General features: G+C 35.9%; 3 protein-coding genes across 4 annotated transcripts; 1 reads left to right on the forward strand and 2 right to left on the reverse strand.

Moving 5' to 3' along the window:
* Window positions 1–332: 332 nt before the first annotated feature.
* LOC131772808 (E3 ubiquitin-protein ligase RAD18) lies at window positions 333–9264 on the reverse strand. Of its 2 annotated transcripts, none has more exons than XM_066158635.1 (16): window positions 9106–9264; window positions 8938–9019; window positions 8659–8720; window positions 7873–7943; window positions 6993–7122; window positions 6425–6737; window positions 6033–6132; window positions 5681–5860; window positions 5221–5335; window positions 4509–4581; window positions 4217–4299; window positions 3688–3751; window positions 3285–3377; window positions 2892–3190; window positions 2266–2312; window positions 333–1969 (listed from the first exon to the last, which is right to left on the reverse strand). In XM_066158635.1, the coding sequence occupies exons 1-16, from the start codon at window positions 9193–9195 to the stop codon at window positions 1849–1851; spliced, it is 1923 nt and encodes a 640-aa protein (XP_066014732.1). In that variant the 5' UTR covers window positions 9196–9264; the 3' UTR covers window positions 333–1848. The 2 variants fall into 2 exon arrangements, with proteins under 2 accessions (XP_066014732.1, XP_058944745.2); XM_059088762.2 differs by having other exon boundaries at window positions 5681–5863.
* A 131-nt stretch (window positions 9265–9395) lies between these two features.
* LOC131772806 (mitochondrial import inner membrane translocase subunit Tim17-B-like) lies at window positions 9396–12614 on the forward strand. The gene is made up of 6 exons (XM_059088760.2): window positions 9396–9484; window positions 9585–9684; window positions 10378–10435; window positions 10508–10636; window positions 11363–11473; window positions 11890–12614. The coding sequence occupies exons 1-6, from the start codon at window positions 9459–9461 to the stop codon at window positions 11997–11999; spliced, it is 534 nt and encodes a 177-aa protein (XP_058944743.1). The 5' UTR covers window positions 9396–9458; the 3' UTR covers window positions 12000–12614.
* A 242-nt stretch (window positions 12615–12856) lies between these two features.
* Window positions 12857–24227, reverse strand: LOC131772805 (quinone oxidoreductase-like protein 2 homolog). Its single transcript, XM_059088759.2, has 13 exons — window positions 23975–24227; window positions 23098–23194; window positions 22099–22157; window positions 17234–17299; window positions 17022–17131; window positions 16104–16185; window positions 15669–15764; window positions 15340–15422; window positions 15012–15069; window positions 14868–14907; window positions 14577–14590; window positions 14342–14461; window positions 12857–13641 (listed from the first exon to the last, which is right to left on the reverse strand). Exons 1-13 carry the CDS (start codon window positions 24170–24172, stop codon window positions 13573–13575), a joined length of 1092 nt encoding a protein of 363 aa, XP_058944742.2. The 5' UTR covers window positions 24173–24227; the 3' UTR covers window positions 12857–13572.
* Window positions 24228–24504: the final 277 nt, after the last annotated feature.

Here is a 24504-nt window from a genome sequence, read left to right on the forward strand (position 1 = left end):
CAGGAGAGCAAGCCTGTTTTCAAAATGTAATCACCCAAATCAGGGTAATAGTTAATTAACTCAGTTTTTATGTACTTTTGATTAGCAATGAAAGGTTTAAATTACACTGTGCTTTCTTTCTTTCATGTAGTATGTTTTGTTTGTTGTCATCAGTAAAAACTATTGAAAAGGTGGGTATGACAGCTATTTACCATATAGATAGGAAATGATTCATAAAATAACTAAGAGATCAGAAAATGGTAGAGAAAGAAACATTGATTCAAACTTTAGGTGCTGATCTAAAGAAAACAATGAAAGATTTCAAATATTCTTTTTTAAAAAATTTTCTTACATTTCTCAATTATTAGGATGTTACTAATTTGTTGGTGTAGCTCTATTTGTTTAGTTCATGGGGTAATATGAAACTTGTGTGAAGGCTTTTGCCTGTAAATAACTGGCATTACAGTACATTAAATTACATTTTTACAATTTTTTCTCAGACCTCAGTTCTCTTCCCATATTAAGTTGTCAAAGTCAATGATGGCCATACAAACTTAAAAACAATTAAACAAATGATCATAATTGTCATCAAGTCTTTGTGTGCTCATTTCTTTACCTTTAATCAATCCTTTGCATAAATAAAAAAAGAAACTGTATAAACATATTTTGGGGAGAAGCATGTACTTTAAATATGGAGGGAAAGTGTGTACTAGACTACAAGTAGTCTCTTCTTTTCAGCAATGTCTGTTGAGCCAGTAAAAGAAAAACAGGGGAAAAAAAATTAATGTTAGCGTGCCATGGGAAGTTCTCAGAGTGACCTCGATGCACTGCAGGAGCTCCATGAGCGAGGCTACTTTTCAAATTCCTCACTCGTGTAGCTCGCATGATGGACTTTGCTAAAGTGAAGGACTGCTTGTAGTTGAAGTGTCTTGGTGTGTACATACAGAAGGACTGTGAGAGGAGTAGTGTTCTTGGACACACTGATGAAAAAGCAAGAACAAAGTAATGCAAAGAAGACTGAAGAGAATATAGTCCACAATGCTTTTCTTAGAGCCTTTCATTGCTCTTTCACACCTAGTGCTTTATACATTGGGTCGGAATTCAGTATTTGACCTGTTGCTTTACAGGAAAAATAATATTCTACATTAGACTAAATTTCTTACCAATAGTAGTAACCTGTGCCTCATTTATCACACTATTATTATTAAAAAATATTTCAGAATTATATATTTCTTCAGTTATTTACAAAGGCTGGGGAGTAATGCTCTACAGCTCTTCACTGTGTCAGAAATTAACAGATTTTTCAAAATTAAGTTGTTACTTTGACCCATTTTATCCTGCTCATAGACATCAATTTTAACTGCTTCTTTGAGGAATATAAAATGTATTCTGCATCACTGAATGAGCTTTACAATCAGTACATGAATTTTGAATAGAAATTTAAACTTTTTGAACTAACTATAATTTAACTTTGCAAACTGATATTTTCAAATTTGGACACAGCTGAATGGGTAAGGATATTTTTGATGGAAGTATTCAAGACACACTTAGTCTTTAAATACAGTTTCTCACAATTGAATTGATATAGACTTCAAAATCTTCTACAATGAATTTCAAGATTTTCATATTTAAAACAATTTGTGGCTTAATTTGTACTTCATTCTCCTTGCACTGATGTAGTTTCAAAAAAAAAGTGGTGATGAGAATTAGGAATATAATTAATTGTAAAATAACATTTAAGTATATACATGTAACATCGCTCCTCACTTGCCGACGATATCAGTTGAGAGAGTTACCTTTCTGATCAAAGAGGTTAGGAGGTTAATGATTACAAGAATTAAAATTTTGCACTATAGGGCAAAACCTACATTAAAACAGGTTAGATTTGACCTTTTTATTCTTAAAAAATGTCAGTTGACACTCCTCATCACTGTCGGTATCCTTGTCTGTTCTTTCATCTCCTGTTTTTGAACCAACTTTTATCACTGGGCTGCAATGAGAACCATGAGATAAAGCAGTTAACCTTTTACACTCGAACATCATTTTGCATATTCTCCATACTCTACTGTAAACATTTCCTAAGGTGCTGATGAGGAGAATTTGTTTAACAATCAAGAGCTTTTTTAGCTGGTGATCATTTCTGTTTTTCTCATGACCTTAACGTCAGATTCAGGGATGAAGTTGTAAGGAGAAATTAGATGTTAATCACTTAAGGGTCAAAGGGGTAAGCAAAGAGTTTAAACCAACAATGAAACCTACAGTACATGTGTAATAATTATAAGATACCTTTCTGGAATAACACTGGGATCCTCTGATTCTTCATCTTTAAGGTCCTTTTGAAGCAAAACAAGCAAACCCATCATCACACATGTATCATGTTTTATCTTATTTCCATTTTCATTCTGCAACAGGTTCAGGTTCAGTCATTAAAAAAAGACCTGCTTTAAAAATTTATTGACCCCCTTAAAGCATAAGAAATTTTTTTCAAGTACAAACTTTTTTAACTCAAAATTTTTCAGGAAAAAAAAACCTAGAAGAAATATAATGGGAGGAAAAATTTTTTGGTAGTCCAAGTATCATGCATTAAATTGTCGCGTCAACCTTAACTAATATTCTTTGTTTCAGGGGCAATTTTTGTGGTCAGCATTACATTTTATCAGGCAATAGTCAACTATAGGAAGCTTATTCTGATTTCTTTTGATTTTCCTATTTTCAGTGACCTTGTGATTTTGAGTTGATGCATGGCAAATTAATAAAAAAATGTTGAGCTCTGAAACATGGAAGTTCTTTAATCAAAGTTTCCCCATAGTGTCTTCTTATATTTCTCTCTCTCCCTCTCTCTGGAACAATTTTGTCAAAACAATAATTTAAGTATTACACAATTGCATTGATCAATCAAAATGACAACTTACCCAATTATCATCCTCTAAGCCTAGTGATGGTGTACCTGGCTCATCCTCCTCCAAGGACACCAGACTTGGAGAAGATGGCGGCTCTGGGATGACTGATGAAGTCCTGCTGTTGCCATCTTTTGATAAACCTGGAGCAGCAGTACTTTTCCTAAAGAAAGGTGGATATGTTTGATCACTTGATTGTGATATCTTTCTGCTTTCCATGATTTCCTGCTCATAAGTGTCACTTTTTTCTTGGTCTATCTTGTCCATGTCTTCATCAGTGGGGTTAGTCTTTAACACCTCCAAACTTTCACTTTCTGTGAAAAAAAAGTTAAAATATCAGTACTTAGCTCAGCCTAAAAACCCAAAATTTCAGCAACAGCAGCTACTAAATGCAGCTCTTCCACTAACCTGGAGTCTTTTTGGCAGATTTATTTCTTTGCCCTTTCTTTCTCTTTTGCATATCAGCTATCAGCTTTTCAAACTCATTTTTATGATGATTCACTGACAAAAAAGTAAAGATGTTCAGATAACAATGATCGTGATACAATTTTTTCAGTAATTACTTGCATGGAAAAAGAGTTAGAAATTGACACTGAGAAAACAACTAAACATTATGGTTGAAACAAGACAACACATCACAATATTAAATGTGGGAACCCTGTGCTACATCAACAGTGATGACACAGCTTCCCAACCAAGATAAAACTCTGTCTCAATAAACCCAATACATATTGGCTGACTGATTTACACTGCAACCACTAACTTCAAACAGTCAAGTAAAACTTAATTCAAGTGAGGGCTGACAACTTACAGTATTCCTGACGAATTTGGTCCATCTCCTCCTCGCTTTGATCTTTTGTAAAATGAACTCCATGCTTTGGAACCAAATGTAGAAAAGGAAGTTAGAACAACTACATTATAATTCACTGATGAAAAAATTAAAGGAAAAGGATTTATAGAATTTATGTATAACATTTGCAATTTCACATCACTGACTCAAAAATACATGTACACTGAACATTTAGGTCCACGCTTATAAAAATGCATGTAACACTGAGGAAAACTATATTAAGCTGTTCCTTCCCAGAGAACTGCAAGAACTCTTAAAGAATTAAAAAGAAACACTAATCATACTATTACTAAAGTATTTATAGCTTTTTTGTTCTCAAACTGATCTTTTTTTGTCATTTTCCATGGCCTTCTATAACCCACACAAGAAATTCCCAGCTTTCTTAACCCATACAAACTGTGGAATTTTTTCATCACTTAAAAACCAGTCACTAAACAAAAGCAAATAATTCATTTACATTAAATTATTTTCAAACAATTCATTTACATACAGATGTGGGAGCTTCAGCTACAGATGCTGCCTCTCTCTCCTTTGTTAGCTCAGCTTTTTCCACTTCTCTTACAATTTGTGCAGCTGTGTGGGAAATTGTTATTACCTTATCAGTATTGAGGACTTATGAAGTTACTCCTCATTGAAATCCATAATATGTCTTTGGATAATAAAGGAAAGTGTTAATTATTTGTAATAATTCTTGCACATAAACTTTTCATAGAGGACTGTCATATGAAGAATAATTTGAATAATTTATCTACCTGTATGATGAAGGGTAATTTATTGGTTACCTGTCATGGGCTTTTCTGAATCACACTGTGAATTGTAGAGCATTACAAATTCTTGATGTCTTTTGATAAGTGTCTGAAAAAGTAGTAAAAAAAGTACAAAAAAATCAATCAAGTTCATAGGGGACTCTAAAAAAAAATTAACTAGGTGTCCATGTAATGAGCAGTTTATGCTACCATGAACAAGACAAAAACTTTTGAAATGTTATGAGATCCTGAGGACAATGCTTGTTGCCAAACTTGTCTGATACAATTGAAATGCTGTGTTTTTAGGGTCATACTTCAGATATAATAACAACACACAAGATCAATATAAATTAAACATAACTGTCATAATTTTCTTCACATTTATTCAGTGTGAATAGAAGAAGCACATGCAATGAAAGACTCATTGAGTTGTTAACCCTTTAGCTCCAAAGATCTAATTATTAATTCTCCCCTCTAAATTTAACTGCTATGCATTTCCTTGTAAATTCAAGGTTAGGTTAAGATAACTTCTACCCGATAAGTTTGAGTATTCTCATTACCTGTTTGCTGGATAATGTCTGGGTATTATAGGGAGAAGTTGCGTGTTAATCACTTCTGGGAGTTAAAAGGCAAAAAGGTGAAATAATTTCTTTGATCTTGATCTATTGGTGAACTCTCTCAGTGATCAGCTGGTCAATGCTGAAATTCATATTATTGTGTTACCAACATGTAGCACCCTATTACTTACTGTTCGATTTCCCTTTGTTGATAAATTCCATTCTTTTAATCTTTTTAGTAATTCCTTGTCTGACATGACATTGTATACAAGTTTTGGAAGAGGCTTTCTTCTCTGAATCATTCGGCTAAAGAGAAATCAGAGATCAAAAAAAATAATCATAAAAATTAAAAACAAAATACTACCAACAAATTAATTGCTTTTAGTGCCAAAAAAAATTGAGTGTCAACCAGTTATATGTGTGTAACAGTATTTGCCCTCAAAGAGAGAACACATTTTCCTGAATGAAGGGGGGAGGAGGGGAGGGTTGGGATTGGGAGGGGGGTAGTGTCAGTGGGATTGCAAACCTAAGCTGACTGACAACATGTTGGCAAAGAGACAGCAAAACAGTCAACAAAGAATAAGCCTCCAATTATTCTTTGTGGATCATTTTGCCATTTTGTTTTGTTTTATATTTGAACCATTGACTTACATCAAAGCATTAGAGCCTTTAATTGTCAAGTTGGATGATACTGCTGCGAAAGAAACTTCTTGCTCTGTTGTAGATGATCCTGGTTCACTACTTGAACAAGCAGGTGAATCTTGCAGCCCTACATCAACTGGACTCTTGCGCTTGCTTGATTTACTAGTTGAGGGTTCACTTGATTTTTTCCTGCTTTTAAGTGGAAAATGGTATCACCAATGTAGATTAGTTATTAAAATACTTACAAGTCTATTGATGTCACCAACACTATTCATGAGTATAAGTTACGTTTCAATTTTTAAGTTTCTAAACTAATTCCTTATAATTATGAACATACATAGAAATAGATTTTTTAACATACATTCGTAAAGAACTTTTCTTTTCTGTTCTGTTAAGGCAAGCATCAAGATGAGAATTAATTTTCCTGTGCAGGATCATGTCACCACAAACTGGACACTCAGCTGATAAACAAAAGAAAATTATATCTTCATAAGCATGACTGAAGTATTTACCAAAGACATACTGTACATGTAAAATTTTCAGCCTAAGAAGAAATTTTCAGTCCTAAGAAGAACCAACCACAGTCATTATCAGGACAACTCTTAACAACACCAACAGACAACACAACCAATTTTACCAAAAACATAGGTAGACTTAAAGTACTTGAGATTCTTGGTACTGTTACGCTACTGAAACAAGGATTAGCTACCGTAAAATAGGCCTTCCTGCTAATAACCTCTTCCTCCTACTGACCTAACTCTGGATCTTGTGGCTGTGATGGTTGTCTTTCATCAGATCTATGTTCACTGATGCTAACTGGCTGTGGCTCCGATGGCTGTGATTCTGATGGCTGTGATTCTGATGATTGTGGTTCTGATGGCTGTGGTTCTTGCACTTGTTTTTCCATTTCAATGACTGCAACCTCTGGGGTTGATTGTCTGCTTGAGTTTTCCTCCTTATCATTTTCAGCTACTTCAACCAGAATCAAGTCTTGTTCATTCTCTGCATCAAGTTTCTGTCTCTTTGTGTCTGGACTTGTAGAGGTTGTATTGGTTTGAGAACTTGACTGAGCATTTAAGATAAAACACTTTAAATTAGACAAAGAATATAAACTACTACTGACATGCATTTTAAACTACCTTATGCAAACTACTCGAAAAAGACCAAAGTTCTTAATATTTAATCTTTCAAGGAAATAATTGAAGGAAATTCTGCAGGGGCTCAATTTCTTGTCAGGGACTCACCTTTGTTTCTTGATAGTCACATGAAGCACTTGTTAACTAAGAATCTGTTCATCAAAAAATTTGACAACAAAGAATACCTTTCTCCTTTTTGTGTTTTTTTTAGAGGTGTTGATGCTTTTTTCGTTTTTTGCTTCACCACCCTTTTTGTCTCCAGACTGTAAACTTGTGACCTGCACTGTAGTTGTTGTTAGCTCTAGGAGTTTTGTTCTGCAACAAATATGGAATAAATATAAGGTTACAACTAAGATGATCATTTCTAGCAATATAATGAAATGATCATAAGGGTACTTAGGGCAACCGTAGTTTTGCAAATTTACTGTACTCTTTTTGTCCATGCATGTATATAGTCTGTATGACATCTCTTTGAGATTTCTTGCTTACTGTAAACAAAATACCCTACATACAGTCAGTCACCAACAAAGACAGACAAATAGTCAGACTGACTGACTGACAGACCAAGTGACTGACATATAGACTGAATGACTGGCAAACCGACTGAATTACTGACAAACAGACAGACAGACAAAAAGATAAATTAACATACAGACTGAATGACTGACGGACCAAACAACAGACACACTAATTGACAGATAAACAGACTGAAAGACTGACAGACAGAAAAAGACACAGACTTACAGACAAATTGACTAACTGAATAACTGACAGACTGTGTAGCTCACTAATATTGACTTATTTACTGAATGACTAACAGACAGAGACTAAGTGATTGACAGACAGATCATAAGACTAACAAACTGCCTGACCCACTAATTGACTGACTTGCTTGTTGAGTGATTGCCAAAGAGGTAGACTGAATGACTGTCTCAGACTGACTGACTGACAGACCAATACACTGCCTTATTGACTCACTAAACGATTGACTGACTTGTTAACTGACTGACAGACTCAGTGATTGACTAAATGAACCACTAACCTTAGAGAGGTTAGGTTACATACCTGACTTTGATGAAATTTTTGACTAATTCATCCAATACCCTATTATTTTTCAAACTAAGAGGAGTGACTTTCTGAAAGAAAAGATGTCATGTATTGAGAACATTGTAAAAGTACTTGTACCAATATTAGTAATATTACTACATAGGACCACTAAACAATGTGAAAGTACTGTAATCAGGTAACATAATTCGGTCAAATTTCCGCACAGCCCCACACTACATTATGCATTCAGTTCTTGACTAGAGAAAATAATGACAAAAACAATACGTTTCCATTGGGGAAACAGATTTGTTTTACAATAGTATGGGGCTGTGCAGAAACTTTTCCCATGATTCTAGCAACTTAATCGATGAATAAAGACCGCATATAGAAAGCAATTGAAGAGTGAGTGTCTCCACTAAATAAATACACAACAAAAGAGAAAATGTTTCAAGATGTAAATTGAACCAGCCATGCATCTATCCATAATAACAATTAATATCCATGTATAAGAAGTGCATACTCTATATTCACTGGGAATGATATGGTTAAGATATGAAATATCCTTAATAATCACCATAATGATATATTACTCTAAAAGCTTTACAGAAAAATTGGAGAGACATCAAACCAGTACTTAAACTTATATACTGTCATCTCAATTATAGATGGTTACATGTTCATCTAATTTTGTCAAACATGTTAACAAGATGTCATACATTTACATCGTCCATAGCTATGCTTCATATACCATTATCAGCGCAAAACTGACAGAAATGTGTCATGTAAAAGCATAACAATACTCACCAAGGAACAAGTGGGGCACTTTGTGTCATAACTGAGGGATCTCCTGATGCAAAGTGAGCAATCTGAAAAGAGAATGAAGCGGGATATTTCTCCTTATAACTATGGTATGAATGCTACAGATGTTTAAGTTGCCACTTCCTATCCTTCAGCTTAAAATTGTCACCCACACAAGGAAAGGCCGAGTCCCCCTCTCAACGTTTCTCTCGAATGTACATGTATACACCTTTCACAGATTTAATTAATTTTTCATTACTTCGAGGTAAGTAAAATTCAACCTACAGTTGTGGGAGCATTCTGGAGTTATCAATGCGACGTCAAAAAATTCGTAGCAAATAGAACATCGCAGCAGATTGTCGATCGTCTGAAAAATAAGATTTTGAAAAAATCACACAAATGGAACAAAGTAGCTTTTTTTCGATGTTGAGACAGATATTTGTAATAAGATACCCTCATTTCTCGTAGAGATTCTGGCCAGTCTGACGGACTCCACTCTGCTAGCTTAGCTGAGGATGTTCTCTTTTCCGTAAAAGACAACATATCGGCGAGATCACCTTGAAAATACACAGAAAATCTTTTAGAGAAATTCACTTACTAAGAGCCGCCATATTGATACAAGAATTTGGCGCGCGATTATTGTGTATTTTCATTGGCTGAAGCAAGACTACCCACCATGCATTGTTAACTTCTTGTTTTCTATAAGAAGCTGTCACTGGTGAAAAATATTGACCAATTGAATACTGCGATATAATATTGTTGCAATTATTGCGTCACAACCAGGTTAAAAACGTGCACGATCCAAGATGGAGGAATATGCAAGAGAGCCTTGGTAATTTTATGCTTCCTTGCCCCTCTGATTTCCAGGATTTCTTCACAAAGGTTATTTTTAGAGGAATAATGACTGAATTATGTCCTTGAATTCTTTGTAGTCCTTACCGAATCGTGGATGACTGTGGAGGAGCGTTTATGATGGGTGCCATCGGTGGAGGAATCTTCTCGTTTGTGAAAGGATGGAGAAATTCGCCGGCTGTAAGTTTCGTTCCTTTACCTTTTTTTGTATGTAGATTTTTTCTGTCCGATGTTATTCCGAATAAAGTCGTAATTCGCATTGTATATAACTGAACCAGTTACTCAAAATAAACTTCTTTCAGTTCTAATGGATCGTGGTAGTCTGTACTGATTCTAAATCAGCTGATGACAAACTCGATTACAGCATTACAAAATGTGATTTACCCTTACATCTATGACGATAAACTGTGAGACATATCCTAGGGAATTTATCCACTGTCATGAAATGATATACATACTTAAGTTATACTTGATTTGGTGGCTACGGTAGATAAAAAAATGAATATCGACCTTTTATGATATTTAATGGTCATGGCAATGCACACACGTGATAATGTCACCATGTGTACTCAAACAAACAGAGAGTATGATTGTAAAGAAAAATTCATGCTAGTCCTGCATACTAAATCCAGTTCCAAATGACTTTTTAATACTTGAGAAAATTCTTTTGTTGATGAGTATGATACATTTTTGAGGAGATTGGTTATGCAAGTAAAGAAATTTAAAATTATCACTATGGGATGGTACCCAGACAAACTCTCTGTCCTTTCCAACAAAAAAATATTGGGTCATCTCAAGTATACCGCTTCTCTAAGGATTATATGACTGTTTAAGTGCTCATGATTGGTCAAATAACTCTGGTATTTCTTGTAGGGGCAAAGACTTTATGGCAGTATTGGTGCTGTCAAAACAAGAGCACCTGTTCTTGGAGGTTAGTGCTTCAGTTTACAGGCATTATAGTTTACTCAGTTTTGTATGGCTATTGAACAGTTTATCATTTCAGGTAATTTTGCTGTATGGGGAGGTTTATTTTCTACATTTGACTGCTGTCTGATGGGAATACGAGGCAAAGAGGATCCATGGAACTCAATAGGTAGTGGTGCTATCACAGGAGCTGTATTAGCAGCAAGAGGTGAGTTATCAAGTTATCAACCACATTCCTCTCTAAAAGAGCCCAGAATATAAAGGAAATTTTACTCAGTTTGCAGCCTGACATTTTTGGGATATAATATATCAGCAGAAAAAAAAACCACAACATTTAATGGTTATAGTTGTTAGCAATTATTCAACAATTAGCACGCATTGGATATGAGATGGTAATAGCATGCATCAAGTCCATTATAATGTATCTCTTATCCAACAAGTGCAAATGGAATAACTGTTTCATTGAATTTCATTAAATCCTTTACATTTCGATATTTATAGCTTTACAAAGCAAAATTATTCAGCTCCACAACACTTAGCATAAATTATGCATTTCGATATAAGGTAACTCAGAATATTGGCTAATCACTGGAGAAGAGTGAACCAATCAGAACACCAGAAATTTTATATTAAGAGTTGAAAATATAATAATGAAAAATATGTAATGTAAATTTGGCTTGATACATGTAGTGATTTCTTCAAACTCATCATGCTTGACTTATCAAGCAAAATTGACTTATCTACTGTGTTTAGTAATTTTTATCAGTTGTCTATGAAAAGGGAGATGGTTGCTATTATTCAATGGTAATTGTTAATTTTTAGAACTAACCATAGAATAGGACTGTGTGACTCTGTTTGAAGTACATTACATAACCACCAGTGGTGATCAAAAATGGTGATGCAAAGTGTAACTAAGTTCTTCTGCGATCTTTAGGTGGACCATCAGCAGCCCTAAGATCAGCGGCATTAGGAGCTGTCCTGTTAGCTTTAATTGAAGGAATAGGAATTGGAATTACAAGGATGACAGCAGAGCAATTCAAACCAGGTTTGTTTCCAAAATTTTTAAGCCAAAGCTCTTTATAAAAGTTCAAAAATGTCTTCCTAGTTTGATCCAGATAGGGTGAAAATATGTGGAACAGCTCTGCAACTTTTACAGTGCATCTCTCCACCCAGGAGTATAAATGGTACCAGCAAATTTTCAGTGAAGCCTGATGAAATGCTTGGGGGGTAATCTTGCAATGGACTGGCATCCCATCCAGGGAGGAGTAGTAACACCCCTAGTCACTTCATGCTTTGGAAACCACAATAAGCTCCAGCCATATGGGTTCCTCAGCTCAAGTACAGACTTAATAAAGACTTTACCAGACTTTACATGTGGGATCAAGTTATAGCAAACTGGTAACTGCAGATCAGTCATGACTTTAGGTACTCATTATTTAACCTTTCTTCCTTGCATTTCAGTCATGCCGCAGCCCCCAGACCCTGCACAGTTACCTCCCAAACCATTCAACCCTACACCGCAACCAATACAGCCAGCATCAGAATTTGATTATCAGCCACAGTATCAATAGGAAAAGATATACAATACAATATGACAACTTTTCAAGTCAAATTTTTGAGGATTTTGTGACTGATGTTACAAGGCCAGCTATCCAGTCTGTGTTTAAGGAACAATGTTGAAAAAGGCAAGGGGTACTTGTTGTTCACCATCCTCTGGAAAGCTCAGGCTGAAGGGACAGACAGATGGAGAGGCAAGCCTCATTATGGGAATTTAATTTTGGAAGTTGTGTTGTTTGCTGTTGTCATAAAAAAGGAACAACACACAAACATGTGCCAATCATAAAATTGCTTCACTTAAACTTGATAGAGTGGCAATAGAGGCGTGGTATCAAGTGGTATGACTTGTACATATACATGGATACATCATGAATTTGTGACTACGGATGTTGATACTTGTACAAACAGGACATGTTTGGTTGCTTTGGGTGGCAACATATTGAAGCACATTTGCTTTTAAGTAGTTTTTTTTAATTTTTTTTTTCAATATCTGCAGTGAATGCAACTGTTGATAAGCTGACAAGCAATGGGCAGATAACACAGTCACTAGTGTTATGTTTCAGACTGAATTTATTCAGAAAGTAGTGGAAATAATTTGCAAAAAATTAAAGTTAATATGTTTTCAAGTATACTGGTGTGGTGAGTGGTGTCGTAAAACCAAACATCATTTTAACGGGCTGCAGCACAATGCCATTTTTATTCAGTCTATTTCTTTGGAATCCAATACAAAATCCATTGGAGGAAAAGGTTTAAAATAAGTTCATTACAGGAGAAAATATCAAAATGGTAAGTGTCAACCAATTTCAAGAGGGGAAAACTATGTTTAGGGGTAGGAAAAAAAAAACAACTTGGGCTAAAAATGACCAAATTATGGGTACAATTTTCCCAGATGCACAATAAAAGCTCCAACTATTAATTCCAAATATCTTATTTATTTTTATGTCAAACACTATAAGAAATGGTTAATTCTTTTTAGCAGTTCAAGTTTTTCTGACAGTGACTGTATAGACAAATGTTTTCTATCAGTTTGCTTTCAGCTATCTAATAACAAATTGTTTCTCTTATAAATTGTATTTTCCAAGGATTATTTTACATGTCATCTTGTAGATTGTTTCAAATATTACTATACAGTACTGTTGTATTTCACCATTTGTTATAAAAACATTACATATTAAGTCAACTTTTCAAAAAACTAATCACTATTTTTTTCAAAGTACAGCAATCAAAAAGTCAATAGTTTTGGAAAGAGCTCCCTGACTAGTGAACACCTTTGGATGTATGTTGATAACTTAAAAAAAGTTTAATGTGACTGCAGCTGTAGAACAAACTGGGGTATGAAATGTCCTATCCTCTCAATTTTAATTCTTTTAACCCTTTATCTCCTATGAGTGACTGGCATCTAATTTCTCCTTACAATATCAGCCCTGAATCAAACATTAAGGTCATGAGAATAAAGGAAATGATCAACAACTAAAGAACTCTTGACTGTTAAACAAATTCTCCTTTTCAAACCCTTGAGAAATGTAAAGGGAACAGTGTGGAGAATATGCATACTGATGTTAGGATGTAATGGGTTAATTAACCTGTCTATCTTGTTTTTATCAACACTTTTCCTGTTGATTTCCTTTGCATCACAAACTTGAATGCTTCATTTGCCTGAAACAAAGAATAAAACAGCATTTGAGTCATTCTGGTATAACAGAATACAAAGTAAGCTAGAGTCACAATATGTGAATTCCCTGTTCATGTTTTGTTGCAGTGATCTATAAAAGTTTGAGCCAGCTGCTTAAACCCTAAAATCCAAGAGTGACCATTGTCTAATATCTCCTTCCAGTGAAACTGGTGAATCATTCATCAAGATCATAAGCATAGAGAACATGATTGCCAACCTAAGAAGCTTTGATTGTTTAAAAAAATTCTCCATGTCAGTACCAAACAAAATGTCTAAAGTAGAGTAGGGAGAAGATGGATACTGATGTTAAAGTAAAAGAGGTTGAGAAATTTGTATTATATAATAAGCTCAGTTATGCACACATTCTGATTGGTTCTCACTCATGATCTATTGGAGGACAGACATATAGATGATGTCATCATTAAAACTTTTTTTTAATTCTTTATTATATAAAACAAATAGAGTCCAAGTTGCCATGCGTCTGTTCAGTAATAGATCACAGTGGACTTCAAAACGTGGTAAGAACATCAGTGACACACTTAGCTGCGCCTCGTGTACCACTTTTTTGTTCTAACCACATTTTGACATCATCTGTGATGTATTACTGAACAGATGCATGGCAACTTGGAATCTATTTGTTAAATAGAAAATAGCAATAGTCTATTCAAGTGTTATGTTATTTACCTGGTCTAATTCAAACTCTCCAGAAACATGTGGTCCTCTAAGCTTGCCTTGTTCAAGAAACTCCAGTGATTTATTCACAGAATCTCTCAGTAATGCAGGGTTATATTTCATGTGGGCTCCCTGGAAATTGGAAAGCACAGTACTGTTGCAATGTCATGCAAATGGTGATTCATAACCCAAAAGAAAGGAAAAATTAAGGTTCAAAATCGGACACTAACTGGTGGACTGTACTTACCCAAAACAAACCAGCTGTGCAAAAAGGAAAAAAAAAAGAAAGAGTTTTTTCAGTCTTTAGGTCTTTTGATTCAAAGAGCCAGCTTCATCTTTAATGGAGTGAAGACAAGTCTGAAACTCAACTGTTTCATACTTAGGATTAATCATCACATTGCATATATATGTTATTTACCAGAAGGGGGTCAGTATGGAATGGTTACAGGCATGCTATAAGCCAATTAAATTTAAGGATTTAAGATTCCAGCCTGCTGAGATGCTTCAGAAAGACAATGAACACTTATTCTAAACTTACCTGCTGAGCAGTTTTTCACCAAAAGAATATTTGCTGGGATCTGAAATATCACAAAAGAAAAAACAATTTGGAACCAGTCATAGCATTATTTCATACAATGTGTTGCATATTTCAAGAGCAGTGTTAAAAAAATTAGGAACACACCTGAGGAATTTCTCCTGAAGCGAACCCAACAGGAAGAATAACACCTCCCCATGCAATGCTTGAAAGGAAAAAAATAATTGGAAGTTATTCACATCATCATGTTAGCTACCACCATGTAATACAAAATTGTTAAGAATTATTTGGGTTTTGTGGAAATCTGGCCATGAACAGATATAAATGTCTAACATGACATGTCTAAAACTTTATTTCTGCCAACAATGACCCAAAAAGCCAAGATTCAAGCTACAAATATTTATACTTCTGCCGTGTCTGTAGTGTCGATCTTACATAAGAAATTTATTATCACAAAAAAAAAAACAATATTTACCATTTCAGACACTCTGTAAATACTTTTCCTCCAACAGCTTCCATGATAACATTTGCACCTTTTCCACCTGTCAGTTCTTTGACCTGCCACATTATAAAACTTATCAGAGATAAAGAGAGTGTCAAGATCTCATTAGTTATCCTTCTTTATGCCTGCCATACAATTCTTGTAACTTTGTTTGGAGAATTTGGTGTTGGATCAATAATAATCTCCTGATCGATTTTCTTATTCATTCTCATCATTTGTCTGCTTGATATTGTATTGATATTGTAAGGAGAAATCCTGTCTTGGTCACTCATGGGAGTTAAAGGGTTAAAAGAAAAAATTACCTTATCTTTGATACTGTCTTTGTTGTAATCAATTGTGGCTGACGCTCCCATTGTTGTAACAACATCAAGCTTGTCCTTACTTGCAGCTCCAATAACCTTAAAAACAGAGCCAGGCTCTTGTGAGGATCTTATGACACACAATCTTTAGAAGTTTTATATTCCCCACAACCAGACTTGTAAGCTTATCACAATTCTAAGAGTAGGAAACAAACAGGATGCCATTCCATCAAGTTTACTCTCAAGGAAGCCATTGCTCAAAAAAAGGTTATGAGCCAAGATCTTGAAAGGTAGGTTTAGTAATGTCCTCTAAAACTAACACATTGAAATCTTCACAAGAAAGAAAGAATCCATAGAGATCTCTTAACTCAAGTCTGGGGGGTTAATCAGTCTCATGTATAGGGGCTCCCCCAAGGGTGAACCCACTCAAGAACAAACCTTTGCTCCCAGTGCATTTGCTGCTAAATCAACTGTTGCCAATCCCAAAGCTCCAGCTGCAGCTGTCACTAGCACTGTTTGACTGCAAATAAGACAAAACAGGCTTTGATTTAACCTTTTGAGTCTCACAAAACCAACATTAATTCTACTTACTGTCTAATCTGCCATCAGGCATTCTTCTAACAGAAGAGCATTGCAATGCAAGATTCAACACTTCCCTGAAGAAAGAGAACACCTGATCATATGTTCTTTTCTGTCAGGAATGTGACATTAAAGCAAAGAAATATCTTCAAGTTGAAGCATCACCATGACATGAATTATTGTGCCTTTTTTTGTTTTCAAATTTTAACTTGTCTTCTGAACAAGACCTACTGATCAATTTATCAATTTCACTTGCAACCTCTTAAATTCTTGGTTAGAACAATATCAAGTCTACTTATGAACCACTTACAAAACACAACATGTAACTCTTAGAAGTTATTAGTGTGTAACTTCTAACAACAAAAATATTCCTATGATGCAAACATAAAATTATAATAGACATACATATCAGCCAGAGGGTGTTATATTGATCAAACACAAATTCTTTTATGAGGGCTTAACCCTATAACTCCCATGAACAAGACAGAATTTCTCCTTACAAGATCAATACAATATCAAGCAGACAAGCGACAAGAATGAAGAAAAACATCAGGTAGAGGATTATAAGTTGATCCAATACCAATTTCTCCATACTAACATCACAAGAACTGTATGGCAGACAGTTAGGAAAATTACTAATGAGATCTTGGGAGTTTAAGGGTTAAAAGAAAATGTTAGGGAGCTCAAAGGAAGAGTTACAAATCAAATCTTTAGTGTTTAGGGATTGTGATAAAAAAATTAATTATCAAAACAAGTCTTCATAGTGCAAATATTTACCCAGGTTTTGTGTTTGACTTGGATGTGAGTCCAACATATGCCGTACCATATGACACTGCAAGTGCTGCAGCTGAACTATACTCAACACTAGAAGGAATTTTCCACAGACCCTGGAATCAGCATACAGGCTTTTGAATTAGAATCTAGTGCTAATGTAAAAACACAAATTTCCTGAAATGCATTTATTTGGAAGATCTACAAATTAGACTCACGCTCTGTTCTGCAATGCATTCCTCAGCAAAACCACCAATTGGTATCAGACCAAACACTCTATCACCCTGAAAATCAAAATGTAAGTCAGTAAATAATCCATTACACCCAAAGAGTGACCAGCTTCTAGTTTCTCCTGAAAACAATACTGCTGAATCATTCATTTAAGATCATGAGAATAAAGGAAATGATCAAAAATCAAAGAAGCTCTTGATTGGCAATTATGGTAATTATGGGTAACGGACGTGCTTCATATCGCTGCTTGATTTTCTTTATTTTTTTCACAGTTCTTTATATTATTTCAATTGAAAAACAACATATGGATTGCCTAAACATTTCCTCTTTGGATTATATTTGCAAGAATCATTGTTTGTATCCTAACAAGTGGATTTCTGCTGTATTACTACCTCGTTATTCAACAACTAATCGGCCTCGCTTTGTTTGTCTACGACCTAAAGGTTACAACACATCCAAAGTCAAATACTACGCTAACTCAACTACCACCTTCAACCAAGCTCGTCTTACTTTGGCTGGTGACGTTGCTTCTAACCCTGGTCCTGAAATGGGTTTCTTGTCGTCACAATTTGACTCTGGAGCAATTTCTCAACCGAAGGAAGATTTAATTATTCAAAACGAAGATTCTCAATGTTATTACATTCCAACCATTGTTTCTACGCATCGACGACCATCAAAGAAAATTTACTCAAGAAACATCAACAATATCACCTCTATCACACGCGTTGGCCATTTACCGAGAACCATTGCTTCTAACCCTGGTCCTGAAATGGGTTTCTTATTGTCACAATTTGACTTCGGAGCAATTTCTCAACCGAAGGAAGATTTAATTATTCAAAACGAAGATTCTCAATGTTATTACATTCCAACCATTGTTTCTACGCATCGACGACCATCAAAGAAAATTTACTCAAGAGACATCAACAATGTCATCTCTATCACACGCGTTGACCATCTACCGAGAACCAAATCCACCAGTAATTTTGCTCTCCTCAATGTGCGTTCGATTGTTAAAAAATCAACTCATTTATGCGATTTGGTCATCTCCCACCATTTAGACATCCTGGCCATAACAGAGACTTGGCTTAAAGGAACCGAGGATGACAACCATGTTATTACTGACATCAACAACATTCTTCCGCATTTTAAACTCCACCACATACCAAGAAGGAATCGTAAGGGCGGCGGAGTCGCTTTGTTGATACGAGATGGTTATACCGTACTGCAAAATTCCATCATGAACACAAGCTCATTTGAGTACTTAGATGTGAGCATATCCAACAAAAGTGAGACATTCCGTTTAATTGTTCTCTATCGCCCTCCTCTGTGCAAAAAGAACAACACTGGAAATAGCTTTTTGCAAGAATTCTCATCTTTTCTTGAAGAACTTACATTATCAAGGCAGCCCATTATAATTGCCGGTGATTTTAACTACCATGTTGATGATCTATCAAATCCTGAAGCTGCCTCCTTTCTAAATCTCCTTGAGTCCACTGATCTAATTCAAAATGTATCTGGATCCACTCATCGCCTGGGCCACACATTGGACTTGATATTATCTCGTGAAGAGAATAATGTTATAACGGATGTTCGCATTCTATCAGCCGACAATATTTCAGATCATAATTTGGTTACTTGTAAGGTGAAATGTACAAAACCGAAACCTTCTACACTACATGTTAAACACAGAAACACCAAAAGGCTCGATTTAGCTAGTATGATCAAAGACATCGAAGAATCTAATCTCATTACTAATCCACAGTCTTGTGTAACTGAGCTGACTACACAATATAATACTAATCTCTCGTCTATCTTTGATCAACATGCTCCTGTGAACGAGAGATGGGTCACTCTGCGACCGCATTCTCCTTGGTATACTGATGAACTTCGTAAGGCTAAACAAGACAAACGTCGTCATGAAAGAAGATATATTTCATCTGGTCTTCAAATTCACCAAGAAATATTTATTGATTCCTGCAAACACTACAATGATCTTCTAACAGCGACAAAGACAAACTATTATCGGACTCTGATCAGCTCCTCTGACCAATCACAACTATTCAAGATGGTATCTCGCCTATTCTTATCGAAGAACATTGCTGCACTCCCTAATAATGATTCATTGGATACATTGACCGAAACGTTCAACGATTTTTTTATCAAAAAAATTGAGAAAATAAGATCGGATTTGGACTCCCATACTGCCCAAGCACCCGACATCAACGTCAATTATCCAGTCACCTCGTCGTTCCAAACTTTTCAACCTGTATCTGCTGATATTGTTCACAAACTTATTGTTCAATCTCCAACTAAGTCTTGTCAACTGGATCCCATTCCAACACGAATTCTAAAGTCAATTCCACACTTGACGCCAATTATAACCAAGATTATCAACGCCTCCATGGCTAACGGAGAATTTCCTGATCAGTTAAAACAATCCCTGGTATGTCCATCTTTAAAGAAGCCTTCATTGGACCCGAACTGTCTCTCAAATTACAGACCGATTGCAAATCTATCTTTTCTCTCAAAAACAATCGAAAGGGTGGTCGCAAATCAAATATACAGATTTATGGCCGAGAACCAGTTATTTCCAGCGATGCAGTCAGCATACCGCAAATACTACTCCACTGAAACTGCTTTAATAAAAGTCTCAAATGACATCCTAAGAGCTGTAGATCAAAAAGAAGAAGTAGTACTTGTTTTGCTAGACCTTTCCGCTGCGTTCGACACGATCGACCATAACATATTACTTGGAAGAATGGAGAAACGTTTCGGATTTGGAGGTATCGCACTAAAATGGTTCAAATCATACCTAGAACATCGTGTTCAGTCAGTGAAGATCAAACACTCCATCTCTAAGCCTCGACATATCTCCTACGGCGTACCCCAGGGATCAGTACTTGGTCCACTACTCTTTCTAATGTATACCTCGCCTACAGAAGACATTGTTGCTGAACATGGCCTAAACTGTATGATATATGCCGATGATTCGCAACTTTACATAAAGATAAACTCCTCTGACAGAATGCTAGGCATGGAAAGATTGAAATCATGTGTTAATGCAATCATGGAGTGGGCCAAGAAAAACAGATTGCAGTGCAACCCTTCAAAAACAGAAATCATTCATTTCCTCTCACGCTTCTCAAAAAATCCTCCTTTCTGTAATATCAATATTGGAGATGATATCATTAATTTATCTAATACTGTCCGAGACCTAGGCGTCATGCTTGATTCTGTGATGAACTTACGCTCGCATATAAATTCCATCTGTAAATCGTCGTCTCTAGCAATCAGAAATATCGGTCGCGTTCGTAAATACCTCTCGACGCAGCAAAATGAAAGATTGATACACGCCTTTATCTCATCGAGACTTGATTATTGTAATAGCCTATTGTACGGTCTACCGATTTGTGACATCGAAAAATTCCAACGGATCCAAAACACAGCTGCCCGCTTGTTAGTCGGTGCCAAATCAAGAGACAGTATAACACCTATACTTATGAAACTTCATTGGCTCCCGGTCACAAAACGAATTCAATTCAAGATACTGTTGATAACATACAAAGCACTAAATGACATGGCTCCAACCTATCTTGTTGAACTTCTTAGTCGATATATTCCTGCACGAAACCTCCGTTCATCAAATATGAATCTACTTGAGGTCCCAACAATTCGAACTAAAACGTATGGGCAAAGAGCATTCTCCTACGCAGCACCGTATTTGTGGAACCAACTACCTGAATGCATAAAAAACGCCGAATCTGTTGACTCCTTTAAACGCTTATTGAAAACTTATCTTTTCAAAAATTAAGCCACCAGATTATTTGATATCGTACGTTGTCAAACATATGCATAACACGTAATAATTCATTAGTTTAGATAGAGTAGCGAATTGCATGTATAGGATTTTTATCGAAATTTTGTTAATTTGTAATTGTAAAGCGCATAGAGTTCAATTTTAATGCGCTATATAAGAACTTATTATTAAATTAAATTAAATTAAATTGTTAAACAAATTTTCCTTGTCAGCACCTTAGGAAATGTATAAAAAACAATATGGAGAATGTGCATACTGATATTTCAGTGTAAAGGGTTAATGATTGAACCCTCTAACTGTCAAGTCATAGTAACCCTGAATAACTGTCGCATCCTATGCTTACTTAAAGACCAGAGGGGTGAAGAGGAGTAGTTGATAATCCAGAGCAGACTGAAAAACTAATGATTACATCAGATTCTCAATTTACTGAGGCTCAGTAAATTGAGAATCTGATGTAATCATTAGTTTTTCAGTCTGCTCTCCAGCCAAGACTGGCCCACAAGGCACTGATGGAAGCTTATCCCAGTTTCTCTTGCATGAAGAAACTTATAATAAGAGTTTTCCTCCTTCAATGGATAGGATATTACCCCATCCTGGGTTACAGTAAAGCATCTCATCAGGCTTTCCTGACAGTTTGTGGCTCTCCACTTACACTCTTGGGTGGAGAGGGGAACCATGAGTGTAACATGTCTCACCAAGAGGTAGAGATATACATGTCATGGCCTAATAATTAGCACACTCCACTCCAGAGCATAGGTCCCATTTCAAGACCTTAGTAAGATATGATGGCCCAGGGAAAAGGCTACTTGATTCCATGTTTCAGGTTAAATTCCTCACCAGGTTATGTTGTGTTCTTGGGCAACACACTTTGCTCTTGTACTTCTCACAGTGTACATGGTTACCAGAAAACTTTAAGGGCGAACTAACTAACTGCATAAGGGAAGGAATTCTCAACTTGTTTCAAGGCAATGAAATCTGTGAGAGCCTTGTGGAAATGGGTCATTTAGGGTCCTGACTTGATGAACACACAGTCACCTTTGATAACTGTTCTACTCCTTCTCCAGTTTCAATCACTTCACCAGCTATCTCAGCACCTGAACAAACAAGATACACAATTATGATCAAGAAACTAGAAAGAAATTTTATGTATCTCCAGCTCTCTAAGGCTTGCTCCAGCTATAACTCTTTAATCCCCTCAACATAACAAGTAATTTTCCAATCATTAGTAGCAATATTAATAAGGGGTGGATACCAACTTTGGAATGGGGTAGATACCAATTTTGGAATGGGGTGGGCACAAATATTGTTATGGGATGGTTACCAGTATTAGAATGGGGTGGGTGCCAATATTGGAATGGAGTAGGTACCAATGTTGGGATGGGGTGGGTACCAATATCAGGATGGGGTGGAGAAAGAGACAAAACTAAGAAAGGCAATAAACAGAAACTTAGTTACAGAAGAATTAAGCTATCAAGAGCCAAATAATAAGCAAGTGTCTCAGACAATTTAGTTCAGGAACTTTGTTATGTACACAACACTGAGACTGAGATACATAGGGAAATAAAATATGAGGAGAGACAAAGATTTGATGTGATGCCTGTAAATTAAGCAATAGACTACACTTTCTATCGCTGAAAAGTTAAACTTTTAAAATCACGCGCTGGAAGCTGTCAATTTACAAACTTTTTGGGTGCCATCCCAATGTCTCAACTAATATAACAGGAAGTGTGATCTACTGCTTTTATAAAATAACTATGGGTTTACTACTGCAGTTACCCTTTCACTCCTAATATCTGGATCATGAAAATTCTCTTTACTGTCTGTGATAAATTTTCTTTACATTTTGTTCTGAGAATGACAGTCTCCTAATTGATATGTTTTGCTGTTCTCAATACTTGACTGCTTGATATTGTATTAATGCTGTAAGGAGAAATTTTATCTTGGTCATTCCAGGAGTGAAAGGGAAAAACACTATGTTTTTAAGCAATAAGGGCATTCATAGTAAATCATTTATTCTACAATTATAAAACATACCTGGAATAAATGGTAGATTTGGTTTATCTTGATATTTTCCCAGACACATAAGTATGTCAGCAAAGTTGATACCACAGCTGTGGACAGCAATCCTCACCTTAAATAAAATAATTAACCACTGTTTATCGGAACTGATGACATCTTCATAAACATTATTATTGTTTCAGTACTTATATATCATTTTCTTTTACTGTGGGGAGGGGTGGAGGGGAGGGAGAGTGGTTATCCCTTTAGTAAAGAGAGATCTTAGTAAAATTAAGATTCTCCCTTCTTGCTATAATACATTATAATACAAGCAAAGAAATTATTCTGTCGTGTTGATAGGAATTTATTCAATATTGCATAAAAGAAGCCTTCATACCTTCTCCTCACACCCAAATTATGCTCTTCAACTTGCCTGAAAAGGGAAAAGGATGTCTGCTGCCCTGCAAGCTAACTTTAGGGACAGCTGATGTTCCACCCTACCCTCCCTCCCTCAGCAAAAGAGACTTCTTTCAAAACTTCCTCAAATTCTTTTTCAAAAATCAACGTCACTAACGCATTAACTCCCTCATGAAAAAAGTTTCGGCCCCATTTTTCGTCTTCCCTTCCCCTTTTAGGGGGAGGAATATAAAATGGAATAGCACATATCTTAGCAAGACGATCTAAACGTTAGGCTAGGTCTAACTATGATGACTGGAATAGCGCATATCTCAGCAAGACGATCTAAACGTTAGGCTAGGTCTAACTTTGATGACTGAGAATGCTTTCTCTAAGTCTGGTGCCACGTTTAAATGAAGTGGCCTTTGTTTTTTGGGGTGTCTGCAGAAAAATTCGAAAAACAAAACACAACATTTAAATTCCGCGACTTCGAGAATACGGCGAATCATGAGGTTACCTGAGAGGCCTTGAGTTTCTCCGCTGCAGGGACCTGCTCTACGACAAGAGGTTTACCAAGTTCCTTGCACAAAGCGGCACGATACATTCTTGGTTTACCGAAGGTAGGTTTCACAGAAATAATCTCGGCATTTCTTGACGATATGCTGCGCGCCACTGGTCTCAAAAGTCTCTCTGGAACAGTCCGAAAGGCCGCCATCTTGAATCTAGGTAACAGTCTCTCACAGAAAAACTGGCCGCCTTCTATTTGGGTAAGCTAGGACTAGGACACTCGTCGGTAATTCTGAGTTGTTTGTTATTCAATACTTCTTATTTACGAAAAACAGCTCATTTAGAATTGTTTTCGGAAGAATTTAATAACTGGCTGTCGTATGCTTGGTTTATTGCCGCAGGTTGACAATTTCACTTGCCTTACGTATTAAATTCAATTTGATAATAAAATCTTTAAAATTACCGCGTTTTGAGACTCCATAGAACAAACCCAAGAGAAACAGGAATTTTCTAAAATTCAAAACTAAAATCAGAAATTTT

The sequence above is a fragment of the Pocillopora verrucosa genome, chromosome 11 (genome assembly GCF_036669915.1).
Source record: "Pocillopora verrucosa isolate sample1 chromosome 11, ASM3666991v2, whole genome shotgun sequence".
In the NCBI taxonomy this organism is placed as follows: Eukaryota; Metazoa; Cnidaria; class Anthozoa; order Scleractinia; family Pocilloporidae; genus Pocillopora; species Pocillopora verrucosa.